At 49.4% G+C, this 15,182-nt stretch overlaps 3 protein-coding genes across 18 annotated transcripts in view; 1 reads left to right on the top strand and 2 right to left on the bottom strand.

Moving 5' to 3' along the window:
• The window catches only part of USP49 (ubiquitin specific peptidase 49), a 77,047-nt gene extending 70,005 nt beyond the window's left edge, over positions 1-7,042 (top strand). For 11 of the 12 annotated variants that reach the window (XM_059880561.1, XM_059880557.1, XM_059880555.1 and 8 more), the window contains one exon: positions 747-7,042. In XM_059880561.1, the coding sequence (XP_059736544.1) occupies positions 747-937 (191 nt within the window). In that variant the 3' untranslated portion in view covers positions 938-7,042. The remainder of the gene's footprint in view (positions 1-746) is intronic. The other variant, XM_059880563.1, reaches the window with a different exon arrangement.
• Positions 7,043-8,395, bottom strand: TOMM6 (translocase of outer mitochondrial membrane 6). The gene is made up of 3 exons (NM_001113718.2): positions 8,206-8,395; positions 7,575-7,680; positions 7,043-7,357 (listed from the first exon to the last, which is right to left on the bottom strand). Exons 1-2 carry the CDS (start codon positions 8,331-8,333, stop codon positions 7,584-7,586), a joined length of 225 nt encoding a protein of 74 aa, NP_001107190.1. The 5' UTR covers positions 8,334-8,395; the 3' UTR covers positions 7,043-7,357; positions 7,575-7,583.
• A 90-nt stretch (positions 8,396-8,485) lies between these two features.
• PRICKLE4 (prickle planar cell polarity protein 4) lies at positions 8,486-15,117 on the bottom strand. 5 transcript variants are annotated; one of them, XM_059880566.1, is made up of 9 exons: positions 14,964-15,117; positions 13,388-13,697; positions 12,963-13,124; positions 12,687-12,830; positions 11,923-12,030; positions 11,018-11,155; positions 10,523-10,726; positions 9,753-9,957; positions 8,486-9,286 (listed from the first exon to the last, which is right to left on the bottom strand). In XM_059880566.1, the coding sequence occupies exons 3-9, from the start codon at positions 12,963-12,965 to the stop codon at positions 8,913-8,915; spliced, it is 1,176 nt and encodes a 391-aa protein (XP_059736549.1). In that variant the 5' UTR covers positions 12,966-13,124; positions 13,388-13,697; positions 14,964-15,117; the 3' UTR covers positions 8,486-8,912. The 5 variants fall into 5 exon arrangements, with proteins under 5 accessions (XP_059736549.1, XP_059736548.1, XP_059736550.1 ...); XM_059880565.1 differs by having other exon boundaries at positions 15,062-15,117; XM_059880567.1 differs by lacking the exon at positions 12,963-13,124 and having other exon boundaries at positions 15,062-15,117.
• Between the last annotated feature and the right edge of the window lie 65 nt (positions 15,118-15,182).

Genomic DNA, 15,182 nt, shown 5'->3' with positions numbered 1-15,182 from the left:
CATGGTGCCTAGCACATAATGGTCAATTAATGCTAGAGGTTATAGCTGTTGTTCATACTTCTGCTGCAGACCTGTTTCCTTCTTGGTTTTACATAAACAGTGTGACCTAGCTATACTGTGAGAGTCTCATTAGCATCAGCCCATAGTAAAGCTGAGGACACTTTCTGAGCACTTACAATACTATGTCCTGATTACCTCCCTTAACATGGGAGGTGTGAGGATCCAAGGGCCCTTCCAAGGAGCTTTCTTTCAGTCCTTGTCCCCCAGAGCAGAACCTCCCAGCTACTGTGCTAAGGCAGGTGGGTTATGGATGTGTTTCTAATAGTTTACCCATCTTGAACCCCTCAGCCCTTGGGGTGGCTACCAGAGTGAGCCTGTGAAAAATAACTTTATTCCTTCTAAGTTTTCCTTTCCTTCCGTACCTTTGTCTATGTACATTTTCCCTCTCCCCCTTTTTTTCACATCTCTTAGCCCCCAGTCTGTCTTTGTAGACGTCCCTAATGGGCAGTGAAAAAGCCTGAATGAAATGAGGACAAAAATTAGTCAATACTGTAAGCAGTATTGTGGTGGGGCTTGTGGGGCTAAAACCAATGGTTTCATTTACTTAACTCTTCCTCCACCACCACCAATCAAAGGTTGGATCTATTCAGAACTTCTCTGTCACTTTTTTCATCTCCTCGTTTGCCTGCTGATTGAAATTTAAGTTGGGTAGTCATATTCTCTCTTTCTTTCATTTGGTTTCCTAGGTTTTTGGGTCCACTGCAATGACTCAAAGCTGAATGTATGCAGTGTCGAGGAAGTGTGCAAAACTCAAGCCTACATCCTTTTTTACACTCAAAGAACAGTTCAGGGCAATGCAAGAATCTCAGAAACCCAACTCCAAACTCAGGTGCATTCCAGCAACAACGATGAGGGCAGACCACGGACCTTCCCCTGAATGGGAGGCACATTATCAAGGACTGACTTGCTTTTAAACTCTTGGTATTGGTACATCTTTCCTCTTACAGGAAATAAGGTTTACTACAGGAACAGATCACTAGGTTTGCCTCACTGGGTTTAGAGCAGAAGGTGCTGGGTGACTGGTGTCCTATCACAAAATCTGTAGTCACTTTCTTTTAAATGGGTTTAGAAAATTCCCTCCTTTGTTAAAGCAAATCAAAAAGAGTAACTTCTATGAAGACTCTTTCAACAGTTGCTTCTGAATATAGAGGGATCGGGGTGGAGGAAAGAGGGAGTGAGTTTGTCATATCCAGCTGTGTTTTCTTCCTATTATGTGATTCCCTTGCTAATCAGGACCCCTTGCAGCACCGGAAGAGCCTCCTGACGTGAGCAGCCTTCGGCAGAGCACTGGAGAGCAAGGAGGGGCCCTGGGCTGGCAGCTTGCTGGACAGGATTGGTTCCAAGGCGGGAGGTGAAGTCAGGACTTTTTCCTACAGAGGAAGTAGTCCTCAAGGGTTGAAAATTTAGAGACTTCCTTTTTTAGGAGATAGCAGTTGAAGAATGGAAGGAGGTGCATGGAGCAAATTTCTCCATGAAAAATGGGAGGTTTTTCACGTGTCATATTCTACCTGGCTGCTGCTGTCATTTAATCATTCCACATCTTCTGAGATGGCACAAACATCCCTTCATTCTAAAGAAGGAGCAGTTCATATGGGGAAGCAAGGAACTGGTACATGACATGCTCTTTGTGGCACACTGAGCCTAAACGCACTCCTGGATACCCAGTTCTGTAGCAAACTCCTGGTTCGGGTCTAGGGCAAGCACATAGTTTGGCTTAAATTGGTCTTTTTAGGTCAGGTTTCTGAAGCTTTCTCAGAACTCAGAGGGGGGCGGTGGGGGAGCCAGTGGTCCAGGGCTTATCGAAATGCCTGTCCCCCGTTCTCACCTTGGTGCAGCATGCAGCTTTTCTTTACCTGCAGCTTATTTCCTGTTCACAAGGTGTGGGAGCTTTTGCTTTTCGAAGGCTTAGGACTCTTCCTCCTATATGTCTGAACAGTTTATTGTTGACAGCCCTGGCCGGTTTCCTCCAAAATCTGCTAATCCCTACGGTTTCTTTACCCACCCACCCTCAGTCCATCAGAGAAAAAAAGTGTCCTGTCCTTCACTTCAGTGCTAGTAAGATATAGCTTTCTTTTTTAAACTGGGTCAGTTTCTAAGTGGCATGAAATTGCCCAGATGGAAGCCCTCTGCCCTGTCAGGCATCACTGAATTTCCCTCCTCAGTCCTTCACTTCGACTCACTAGTAAAAGTGAATGCGTACTGTAACTCCCACTGTGGGAGTGCCACAGCACCTCAGCCTGTCACTCGGGATGCTCATCTTTTGACTGTGTCATACTAACATTCAGTTCAGGTAGAAGTACAGCTGTCACCTGAAGGGAGTAGGTGTGAAGAAGTTTGGGGAGGGGTGAGAAGTTGGGAAATTAGAGGCTAAAGGATGAGGGGTGTAGCTTTAGCAATGTTGAAGGGCCACATTTCCCAAGCAGATCTGTATAGCATTTGCTGTTGACCTCTTTTGAGATGAATTCTCCTATAGGACCTACCAGACAGCACTGAGATTTGGAGGAAATCAGACAGAAGATGGCTCACTGTGATAAGGAAAGGGAGTGACTATACTTTAAATTAAACTTGCTTTTTCCAACACTGTGAGGTTTCTGTAATATTTAGCTTTTATTTGGAAGCGATAGCGTATGGCATTTTTTATGCTATTTGGTTTATATTGTCTACTGCAGGCTTCTTTGTACAAGCTTGGCCCGGGCTTACCTTCACCTGGACACTGTTTTAAAGTGTCACAGCCGCCCATGCTGCCAGAGGCTCTGATACGAGACTACAGTCTCTAGATCCACATTTTTAAGTTGGCGTGATTGGTGATGACCTTTTGTGGTAAAAGAAAAGCGCACTGACTTAAAAAAAAAAAAAAAAGTAAAAAGGGAAGGAAAATATAAATTGTGCCTCATCTTTCACTGAATGCTATATTTATTATTCTAGAAAAAGAGAACTGACAAATAGAGAAATACTATACAGCATCTACTAAATCCCTCAGGCTGTCCCGGGCGGGAGGAATAAGAAAAATAAACATCTCATGGAAAATTAAAACATTTTCAAATTTAATTTTAAAAAAGTTTTATACCAAAAGAATTAAGCAGACTAAGGACTTTGTATTAATAGGGTAAGTGCTTCAAATTAATAAAATCATTTAAAGTGAGTTGGAACAGAAACCAGTACCAGAGTCCTCAAAGAGCTGCACACACTTGAAGGTGCCCCTGCAGTCAGACACCTCAGGTACCCAGAGGCAGCAGCAATAGACGCTGTTGAGAAGTTAGTATTTATGGAGATTTTTATTAAAGAAAAGAATTTCCTGCTGCCTAAGCCAATGGCTTTTGTGAGGGAAATGTCCCTTTGCCTTTAATTTATTTACATACTGGAAGTATATGAGTTTCTTAGTTGCATCTTACTTTAAGTCAAAACATTGTAAAGAAGAAAATAAGAACCAGGTGGAAGTTGACTAGATGCTGCCAAATCAAATCCAAGATCTCCTAACTGAACCTTACGGGCCTGCTTCTCTCCCAGACAAGTAGTTACATCCCTGTTCTAGGAACCCTTTGTGGTTGGCTGGTGTGTTTACTTCCTGCTGTAGCCAGCCAAGATGAATGCACCCTGGCCCTCAAAATTTTACCTCAATCTAGCTTGACCCTCATACTTGTGGTTGCCTCGGAGACAAGCATTCATGCTAGTGTTAAAAAAAATTACAAATGCCCTCAATGGCTAGGAACTGACCCTCTTATTCAAGATGGCAAACCTCTTGCCTGCTTTGATCCAGTCCCTCTCAGGCTGACGGACAGTGCCGCATTGTAAAGAATTTCCAGATGTCTCTTAAATGTCATGAATAAAATTGGGAACTATAGAAGTGTTAATGTGTCCTATGGACTCAATAGCAGAGTTTATTTTTGTTTTTAATGTCAAGGTTTCTAGAGTCAACGATTGTATGAGTTTTCCCCTCTGGCTATGATTACAGTTCCATCCAAGTGTAAGAAGTGATGAAGTGGGTTGGCGGGCAGTGGGCACAGCCCTAGCCAGGTCCCAGCGTAAACGTGAGAGGCTGACAGTAGTACAGAATGAACACTTGGGGGTGTGGGGGTGGGGTGGGGTATGGGTGGGCAGGGAGGGAGAAGGGAGTTTGTTTTATGTACTGATAAAGCTTTGTGAACTAATTTTATACAATTCATAAAATTTGGTGCCTTGTACCTAATTATGGTTTGCATGGGATTGAAAAGATTAAGGGAAAGGATTCTTTCTTGTCATTTCAAGTGGCAAATGGGTCTGTATAGTGTAAAGGACATTTGGTATCACTTTTTAAAAACATTTCGTATCTTGTGTGTGTGAAAGCAAATTATTACCAGCAAGTTCTGAAAATTCTACTGTAATGTCCAAAATCTTTGTGTTTGATTATTCATCAATGTCTCCTTTTCAAGGCAAACTATATACCCTATTCTTTTTTACCACCCCTTATGTTCCGAACATTAACTCAGGCCTTTTTAAAAATCAGGCTGGGAGGGCTTCCCCTTCCTAAACATATAATGTATCCCTATCTAAGGTTTTATCTTTTAAGTGGAAGGGTTACTTTTCCAGCTGGTTGGGAGAGCACAAATGTTCAGAAAAAGGTATTTTAGTTTTTCTAGTGCTAGGCAACATAGTACAAGTCAAAAACCGTTCCTCCTGAAGTGGTACCTTCATTAGTTCTGAAGTTCTTTTGCACAAAGTTTCAGGAAGCAGTGTAAAACACAATCCCCTATATGTGAACCTTTAGATTGTAAGGTAAGCCAGTGCACTGTGTAATATGCAAAAAAGAAGGCTCAAAGAACCTGTCCCAGCAACCCAGTCCCACTGACGGGGACAATACTGAGTAGCTGTGGACGAGAAGACCCGGCCTGCTCACCTGCAGGGCTGTAAACAGCGTGTTCCTTTTACTCCCACCTTAAGGTTTCCACTGAGCTCCTGAGTCTTCACCAAAGGGTGTTTAAAAAGCTTACTCAAAGCACATTTGATAATTGGGTCCCTCAGCCTAATGACTGGCCTAATTAGGTGAGGAGGTTGTATCTTTGGAATAAAACCTCCCACGGCCGCTTAGTTTCCTTACCAGGTAAGTATGCATCTCCCTAGTGGTTGATTCTTTTTTGAAGTTAGCACTAAAATTGAAAAGCGCCTTCTAAATATGACTGTGAGTTTAGTTTCTATCTTTCATGTTTAAATTAACCATTTTCTTGGTCTAGGACTTTGACTTTAACCACTGTGTATTCAACCCAAACACTGCTCTAAGCACACCTCAGTCACTAGAGCACTGAAGTGAATGGTCATTTTTGTGGACTGTTTCCATACTAACTTCTGCTGGTATGTTTCTATTTCAGATCTAACTAGGTAGTGTAGGAGATTTTCATAATAGTGTTAAACTAGCCTGGGCTAAACACCTCATGACAGGATGTAAAACTGACTTCCCTTGAGGAAAAATGTGCTGAAATGGTGAAAGCTAGGATTTTCATTTACAGAATCATAATTATCCATCAAAATTTGGTGTAGATTTGGTAGCTTTAACCTGCTAAATTCTTACCGCTTTCAGGAATTAAGCCAGTTGAAATGAAACTTTACCTTATCAGCTTATGGCTTTATAAACCAACAGCAACACTGTTACTTGAAGCTAAGACATTACAAGTGAAACTTGAATTATGCTTTTGGAAGCTGCCATGTCCTTAATTTTGGCCATGTTTTGAATTTTACCTTTGAAAATTGCTATCAAATAGAACTTTTCACAATTATGAGTAGCTCAGGTAGCAGACTTCAAGGACGTAAGTTTCACTGCTATAAAGAACAACAAGTGCTGGTGTTTCTCAGCTTGGCAGTGGTCTCATGCAGTCTGCTGGGGCTTAAAAGTTTCCTTCCTGGTCACCATTTGGGGGGGTGATGGCTTCAAACCAAAGCCTTACTTAATGTATGTTACTTTTCCTCATCTTAACAGTCTAGTAAGATATAAACTTGTCAGAGCATCTGTGATCCCTATGTAGATTCTTAAAGGGTCCTGACGTCATGTTAAGCCAACCACAGGCCTCAATTCATACAGGCTCAAACTCCTTCCCCCTAACAGCTGGGACCTCCCTGATTAGAGCTCATAAGAAGATGGTGCTTTTCTTTAACATATAAAAAGCCTAATTCTCTTAACGGCTTTCTTAGGTTTATGCCAGCAGGTCAAGAAGGACCATTTTATTCTATTTACGTTTAGTGAACAGACTGCTAGAGATAACGCCTAACTTACAATTAGGCCACTGTGGTATATTTATACTGACCCTCCTTCCCAATTCTTACCCTTTAATCCCATACCAGTTCCAGAGGAGACTTGGCACAAAAAAGGAGTATGTGTATTTTTAAACACCTAGTAGAGCAAATCGACCAGAAAAAATCGCCAAGGGGAGCCTGTCTGTATGTCCACACCTTTCTAAGCCTACATCATTCTTTCCATGCCAGTTCCTTACATACTTCATTTCCAAAGAACCCCAAGCTCCTGGACAGTGGCACTACCCTGAATTTCAGGGTCAGAAAATCTCTCTTTACTTATGAAGGAAGCAGCTTCCGCAAGCAGTGTTGCTTCAGAGCCCACTGTCCAGGCTTCCTCACACCTTGCCTCCATCTGCACATTACTGCCCTCAAATCCCACTGTATTATAGCAACAATGCCTCCCTGGTGCCTGGAAAACCCACCTGGTGCACCAAAATGCTATGCAACACCAAATGGCTTCTTCCCATAGTACTGCTCAAAATGGAAATTCCTCAAGAATAAGCTATTACCTGTGCTAACATCACTGTATGGTGGCTACAGTTTTCATTTCTATTTTTCTTTTACTATGAAGCAAACCATCTGTTAAAATCCATGTTTGGGACTTGTTCCTGTCTCTTTTGAGTGTGAAATATAAATCATGTTTTTATGATTTTTGTAAATCTTGACTTTTTACACCTTGTTTTTGTAAGCTGAAGTTTTCTTATTAAAAGAATAAAATGTCTTTGTTTACACGCTTTATTTGTTAAAATACCATTAGATTATTCCTCAGGACAAGAGCAAAGATCATCCCCTGCAGAAATTTAGGAACTATGTACAGCATTTTACAGAACAGAAGACAACATTTTAGCTGACCTGCCTGTTGACCACAGAAGGGTGTCCTGAGTGGACTCAGCAAAGAAAAGGAAGTCAGGCAGGGAAGGGAAGGGAAGGTGCCATCTGAATCAAACTTCAGCCGCCATCAGGGCAAGTCTTGTGATGGTCACAGACTGGAGGCTGTTTTTGAAGGGGTCGAGTACAGCACAGGGGTTCCATGTGTCTGCAATCAGACAACAGGTGGCATTAGAAAGATAAAATTACTGGAGTAAAAATTGCTAAGAGACTCAAATCCCTTGCAACATCTGGAAACTTATCTAACTAGGAACAGCCAAGGGTCTTTTGTCAAGTCTCTTTCCTATTAGTCTGTGAACAGTTGATCTAAGTTATTTCTTCTCCCAGCCTCTAGGACTTCTGAAAGAACAGTGGTTAGTGCTTACCTTCACAGGCTAGACCCCAGGCTGAGGTGCCATTAGGTCAATGTCACTCAAATTTCTGGCCAGCCAAACTCCAGCAGCAAAGAGTCCCAAATTGAGAATCAAGTTCCTGGAAAAAAAACGCATTCCATTAACCCTGTGGTCACCGAGTCACGTGTCTTTGGTTAATGAGAAACTTGGTGGTGGGCGGAGGCGGGGGTGGGGTTCCCATCATCACACACAGGAGGAAACCGTCCCCTCCTGAAGCAGGAGCACTGATCGGTACCTAATAGGTTGCCCAAAACCACATGGTTATTTAACATTCGTTTCTACGTCGAATAAGAGCAGGGTCAAACGCAAAGGCCAATTAGCACTTGTCCAGGGCCAAAAAGCCTGTTTGTTGGCGCCCCCTCCCCCAGGTCCCCGTGAGCAGAGATTCTCTAGACAGAGCCCGGTGACTGTAAAGAGCGCTCCGGCAGCACGGAAATCCTCCCGATCAAGGACCTCAGCAAAGCACAGCCAGAGCCACAAAGAGGCCAAGATGTGGGTGGTGTAAAAAATCTGGAGGAACCAGCTCCAAGGAACGGAAATCCAGGGGGTACGCATAACGCGCGCGAAGGGCCGGAAAGGGACCGAGCCCCCGGGCCTCGGTTACCTCCGGAAGTCATTCCTGTCGGTGGCGAAGCGGTAGACGCCCCGAAGCCAGTCCCCCACGTTGTCTGGAATTTCGGGAGCTTCATTTGCTGAGCCCGCAGCGGTCACGCCGGCCCCACTCGAAGCCATAGCAGCACCTCCGCGCTCTGTAGGAACGCTCACCACGCACCGGGTGGGCGCCGACAGATTACGCAACTTCCGGCCTCATACTTCCGCCGGCCACCCGCCAACAGAGGGCGCAGCGGCTCGCGCTCCGACAGGAGCCTACATAACTTCCCATGTGCGCGTCCGCCACCTCTGCCAGGGGTGGAGCGCCTCCGCGCTCCAGTCTCCCTGGTCGGGTTCCACCTCCCGCTCCTTCTTGGCCTTCGGCCGGCGCACCCGCTCACAGTCCAGGTGTTCTCCGAATGATCACTTCATTGGTTCGGGAGGAGGACGCTGGGGATGGGGCCGCCCAGCCTGTGGGGGTGGGGCAGGGGCACTCTGCGGGTGATGCGTAGCTTTGAGGAATGGGCTTCTCCAAGAGTGTCCATGAAGAGTCATAAAGTGCGTGGGCTGAGAGGAGGCACTCAAACCTGTCATCTCGCCGCTCCTCCCCAGACGTGATCCTGATGGCATTCAGTCTAGGACTTAGAGGGGTAGGAGAGCCTCGCTCTCTCGCCTTAACAGATCACTTCCCCCAATCCCCCCTTTCTCCAGGCTGCGCCACTAGCAAATGGTACAGTGCCTCCTGGAGGTGTCGCTGTACCCAGTTTGGAGAGAGGCCGGGGTCTCCCAGGGCCGGGGAAGGCGCTGGCCTAAGAAAAAGCCTTCGGGTTCCGATTCAGAGGAAGAGGAGCAGGTGGGGCAGGGAGCGTCCTCCTTGGGATCAAGGGGCGTCTCTAGGCGGCCCTGCGCTTGCCCTTGGCGTGCCTCCGTCTGGTCCCCAGCTCGATACTCCTGCTCTGCGCTGGATCCAAGCATCTCGGTCCGGGTTTCCAGACTGGAGCTGGCGGCAGTGGCGAGAAGGGTTGCCCGGGAGATGGTCGCGGCATTCAGCTGGGCGCAGTCCGGGGCTCCAACTCTGCAGAGCCCCTCCTCTCCTGTTCCGGGCGGGGTCAGAAACGCCCATCTCAGAGCCGCGAGTCTCCTCCCAGATTCGGGCGGGGCAGCGGCCAGAAGCCAGTCCCAGTCCGGGCCCAGCCTCCCGCCCCGCCCCGAGCCGTGCGCGCCGCCGCCGTGGGTCCGCTCCAGGTTCCCGCCCCTCCCCGCCTCCGCCCAGCAGAGGGCGGCCGCGGCCCCAGCCCAGGAGCGAGTCCCGCGCCGCAGCCCCAACGGCGGCGCGGGGTGGGTTCTGGAGGCCCTCGGAGCGCGCCGGCCAGGGACGCGCGGTGAGAGCTGCGGGCCCCGAAGCTCGGGTCTGGGGGTGCGGTGGGGTGGGGGGCGCTGCTGGAGGGGCGGGACGGCGTGGGACCGGGGTGAGGGTCCCAGCCCTGGAGAACCACCCCCCTCAGCCCAGCCCGAGCCGCTATCCCCTTCCCCTTTGATCTTCACCTTCTCCTCCCTTACCCGGGGACGCCCTGCTTTCCAGTGTCGGGGCCGGACTCGAACCCACATCCGAATAGCGACGCTCAAAGCAGCTGGGGCAGCAGGGGCCGCCCCCCGGCAGGGCATAACGTCCCCCGCCCAAGGGCCCGGCGCAGTCCTGGCAGCAGAAGTGGTTTTCGTGCCAGCGCCGTCCCTCGGCCTCGGTGCAGCGCCGGGAGAAAATCAGCTGAGAGAGGGAGAAGGGAACGGTTCATTCATTCATTCACTCATTCATTCATCCAATAACCGCGCCTTATACCCAGTTGACGCTAAAGCACGTCTCCAGACATTCCCATTTGATCTACTCAAACACTCTCAGACGCGGGGAGGGCTGATTGGATTAGCCAGGATCCCCCAGCTAGCAGGTGGCACATCCTGAAGAAGTGCGACCCGGGTCGCCTGGACGCCCAACCCAGGTTTCCATACTGCCTCTTGTGCAGACACTGAACGAGTTCCTCTCTGGAGCAGGCACAGCACTAGCGTACTGAGATGATCGTCTGTCTTAGAGTCCCTGCTCTGGAGAAATTCAGTTCAAAAAAACTGGGGGACTCTGCTTGCAGTGGGGAAGGGCACAAAGGCAACGGGCCCCAGGTGCCCAGAGCTCAAAAGTCAGAGCAAGGTGAATACAGAAGTCCCAGGCTGGTTTCCAGTTCTCTGTACCCTACTCCGTGGTACAGAAAGAGGCATCCCCTTGCACCCTGCCACTCTTAACCCTGGGCAGATGCCTCCAGCCCCTCCCTTCAAGGTTGTACCTGGTCACAAGCCGGGCAGCGCGGCCGCAACAGCTCTGCGTGATGACGGCCACAGTAAAGACGCCCATCGTGGTAGAAGTAGATGAGGTTGATCAGGGCCTGGCCACAGGCCTGGCAGGCAAAGCAAGCCCGGTGCCAGCAGCGCCGCTCTCCTGCCCGAGCTGCGAACACTCCGTACTCCCCTGGCCTCAGCCGCTCCCTGCACTGCGGGGCGTGGGTGCTGGGCTGGTCACAGGCTGTGTATGCCACCCTCCAGGCTCTTCCATCCCAACCCCAACCTAACTGTTCTTCCCACACCTCCGGCAAACCCACCTCCACTGCAGGCTCCACCAAGAACCCCTACATTTGGTTTCCCTTTTTCCTGAATGTTGCCAAACTGTCAATCCCCAAACCCCTTTTCCTCTCTGGAGTCCCCAAAGCCATCCCCTTCTGCAGCAGTGAGAGGGCAAAGAGAGGAGGAAGAGGAATATGGTAGCCAGGTTGGGTGTTACATACATTTTCACAGGTGCATTCTTCAAGCTTGAGAGGTACCAGGCAGGCCACCCCCTGTCCCAGGGCCTCCCGCCTCCGTTGCGCACAGAAGAGCCGCAGCTCGGCCAGCTCCTCCTCCCCAAGGGCCAGGCAGTAGCGCTCCTGCAGAAATAGGTGTCCACTGTAACTGGGAGAGCCCCAGGAGGCAAGATTGAAGTTTGACTAGCGAGAGGAGGTTTAGTTGTTTGGTCAAAGAAAGACTGTAAAACCTCAAGGAGCTGCAGGAAATAACAGCACAGATGAGCACTGAGGAGAGGGAAGAGAGGTGAAGTACATCCACCTGTGTCTCATTCCCCCAAGGAATGGTGATCGCTCAGGTCCTGACAGCCCCGTAGCACTTAGCCCATCTTCCTGTACTGGCTTGGCCAAAATGTTCATTCAGGATTTTCTGTAACATCAAATGGAAGAACCCAAATGGACTTTTTGACCAACCCAGTATTTAGATCCTGGCTCCCAATGAGCTGTAGCTCACTATCACTTCCCACTGGATTTCCCCTATTCCATATTCTCCTGCCTCACCTCCCCAGTTGAATTGTAAGCCTTTAGGCTGGGCACACATAGGGGCCTCAATAAATACTTAACCACCATACGCTCTACATTTGTACATTCCATTATCAGGTTCAAAAGCTGGTCATGTTCATTTTCTCATTTGCTCTTCAGCTAAGTGTGGTGGTGGACAGAGCGGATGTCACTGCCCACATTGTGTAGACATGAAAGCTCAGGCCAGGGGTGGGGGGATGACTTCCCCCAATTAGTGGCATATCTAGGCTGTAAATTTGTGCCTCCCTTCCTTCTGTACCTCGCTTCTTCCCACAGTAAGTAAAGAGAGGGAGGCAAGAGAGAGGAAAGCTGGGGAGAGGGAGACCCACATCACTGTCCTGTGGAGGGAGCTGCTGGAGGAGGCTCCGGAGCACAGGCCAACTGGGGGCTGGGGTGGTGTCCAGGCCAGGATGCCCCCAGCTCAGAACTTCAGGATCCTGAGGAAACAGCAAAAGGAGAGGGGCAGAGCTCGGTTTGTCCTTCCTTCCCCTCCCGCCCTTCCTCCTTCATCGCCACCTCTTCATCAATCCACAACAGTGTCCACCCTCCTGCATTTGGAGACTCTTCCTTCACGATCACAAGGACAGTTGATCCACTCTCGTGTTTGTGGTCTCACTGAGGCAGGTTAGCGGGACACACCCCAAAACATCTTCCCTTCTTATGCTTGAAATCACCCCCTTCACTCCTTAGGGCCAAACCCCCGAGGTTCTGCTTTGGCAACATAAGCCCAGTAGGAGAGAATTCATGTATACGTGTGAATAAGTTTAAGGAAGCTGAAGAATTTCCTTGTGGTCCAGTGGTTAGGACTCTGTGCTTTCATTGCCAAGGTCCCAGGTTCAATCCCTGGTTGGGGAACTAAGATTCTACAAGCTGTACAGCACAACCAAATTGGGGGAAAAAAAAAAATAAGGTAGAGAAGTTGAACCCCTGTGTTCTGAGGGGGCTATATGGACAGGGATTCCTGCAAAGGAAAAGGGTTGCAAGAAGCTGGACACAAAGGCTAACTAACTATCTCCCATTTGGTGGAAATGGGAAGAGGTCCAGAGGATGAAGGGGATGGCAATCTCAGAGGGAAGGGCAGGACTCCTCCCACCTGAGCAGAGGTCTCCTCAGGGTCCTCCTTGGGCATGGTTTCTGGATCGCTGTCTGAGTTGACTGGTGGATTCAGCTCTGGAGAGGCCAGCCTCTTTACTCGGTGGGGCCAGCCAGAATTCAGCAGTGACACTGGTGGTAAAGTCTGCATAGAAAACAGCAAGAGGCCTCCCATTTATTTGACCATAACAATGAGCTAGGCAGGCTAAGTGCTTTACAGGCATTATCTCCATCAGTCCTCCCATCAACTACATGAGTTAGGTGGTATTCCGGTCACCATTTTACAGATGGTCCAAATGAGGCTCAATAAGTGGTCTACTCAAGGTCACAACGCTAGTAAATGGCAGAGTCAGATTTTGAGGCCAAAGCTTTCAGCTCCAGAGTTTCTGAAGCTCCAACTCTAGGGTCTCCCAGCACTGGGATGGAGGAAAGCAGAGCCCTGTAATGGAAGAGGGAGACAAGCCACCTTTCCCGTGAGCCTTTGGGTAGACTGGCCCCTGTTCCCCACCTCCCCAGTCATAACTCCCACTGTTCCTCACTGGGCACTCAGCACCCAGGAAGCCTGCTTCCTCATCTCTTCTCACTTCTCCGACTAGGCTTCGGCCAGGTCAAAGAACCACTTCTTAGCCTCTCCAGCCCATACCAGCTCACCTTTCCCTATGCTCCAGAAATAGGTACAGTGAGTGTCCCCAGATTTCTCACCTAGTGTTCCTCTTTGCCCCCGTGCCTCTCTCAGCTCCTCGTCTGGTCTATCAGCTCTTCCAGGACAGGAAAATCCTGTGCTTCTATCTTCTGTCTCTAGTAGCAACTTCAGTGGATAATTCTAAGTGCAATTCTTTAGCCCTCCTCTGGGCGAATCCTGCTATGGCTACATTTTCTTGGGGATGGGAGGTGACTACTGAAGTGGTAAAGGGATGAACCCTGCCCATAACAAGCTCATCGTCTACTGGGTCAGGCATGGATGAAACCAGACAGCATGGGGCCAGGATTCTGGGCAGATAGACACAGCATCCTAGGAAGAAAAAAAAAAAAAAAAGACTAAACTTTTCTAGAATATTTACTCTGTGCCAGGGGCTTTTCTGGGGCTTCCCAGGTGGTGCTAGTGGTAAAGAAGCCCCCTGCCAATGCAGGAGTCAGAGACTCAGGTCCAATACCTGGGTGGGGAAGATCCCCTGGAGGAAGGCATGGCAATCCACTGAAGCAACTTAGCACCCACTGCATGCAGAGACTTTTCTACCATGTTACATAATCATCCTCACAACAATCCTGTGAAGTAGTTTCTATTACCCCATTTTACGGTTGAAACAAACTGAGGTTAACTAACTTGCCTGAGGTCACATTAGAAGGCTAAGGGAAGCTTTAGAGGAGGAAGTTGCCTTTGAGAGCTGGGATGGCAGCTGGGCACCGGAAGGGATCATCAAATCCCTAGCCTCCGTGAGACCCAGCTTTAGGGCTGGGTACAGGGTTTGGACCATAAAAATTATATGGCTTCCTAGCCCTGAGCCCTCACCCTCTGACACCCTTCCCAGCTTCCTGGCTCCACACCCATCTGCTTCCTTCCTGTTCTGTCCCTCAGGTCAGCTTTCCTGTGGAAAGCAACCAGGATGGGCTGTTCACACCCAGGGCCAGGAGGGGACTGAGACCCTCTTTTCCAGGTTCTGCTGCTGCTGCTGCTGCTGCTAAGTTGCTTCAGTCGTGTCCGACTCTGTGCGACCCCATAGACGGCAGCCCACCAGGCTCCGCCATCCCTGGGATTCTCCAGGCAAGAACATTGGAGTGGGTTGCCATTTCCTTCTCCAATGCATGAAAGTGAAAAGTGAAAGGGAAGTTGCTCAGTCGTGTCCGACTCTTCGCGACCCCATGGACTGCAGCCCACCAGGCTCCTCCGTCTAGTTTGCATGAAACCGTCTCACACAGGACCAACGCTCAGAAATCAGTCCTCACTCCTCACGCCTCACCCCTGGACTGGATAACTGCACGTTCACTTAGCACTGGACTCCATCTTACTAACATGCTGGATTCCTTCCAGAATTCTCCTCCCCCCCTTACAAATAATACAAGACTGAACCCCCTCCCAGTCGGGCGCAGGTGTAAACGGGCTCAGGAGTTCTACTTTCCTGAAAGGCAGAGGCTAGGGATTGGGAAGTTGGGGGGTGGGGTGTAAGGGATGAAAGATTTCCCGGACAGAGAGAGGAAGAAAGGTTCGAGAAGTTTCTGGTACTGCCAAGTGCCCTCTTGACAGATCCCCAAGTTTTTTCTTGGGTTTCTCGGGGCCCACCTCCGAAGCGGGACGCGGTGTGGTTCCCGAGTCAGTTGGGGTTCCCAGTCCGGCTGCTGGAGTTTAGGAGAGGGGACGGGAGTCCGCTGGGGTCTCACCTTGCAGAGCGCCGGTCTCTGGGCGGTTCTGCACAGACGCCGCTGTCGGGCCCCTCACCCAGTCTCCACCTCCAGATCTAGGCGCCCGCCTCTGCCCGCCCCCGGGAGCTCGGCCCTTCCT

The sequence above is a fragment of the Bos taurus genome, chromosome 23, assembly GCF_002263795.3.
Source record: "Bos taurus isolate L1 Dominette 01449 registration number 42190680 breed Hereford chromosome 23, ARS-UCD2.0, whole genome shotgun sequence".
Taxonomy (NCBI): domain Eukaryota; kingdom Metazoa; phylum Chordata; class Mammalia; order Artiodactyla; family Bovidae; genus Bos; species Bos taurus.
This window is presented reverse-complemented; position numbering and strand designations above follow the sequence as displayed.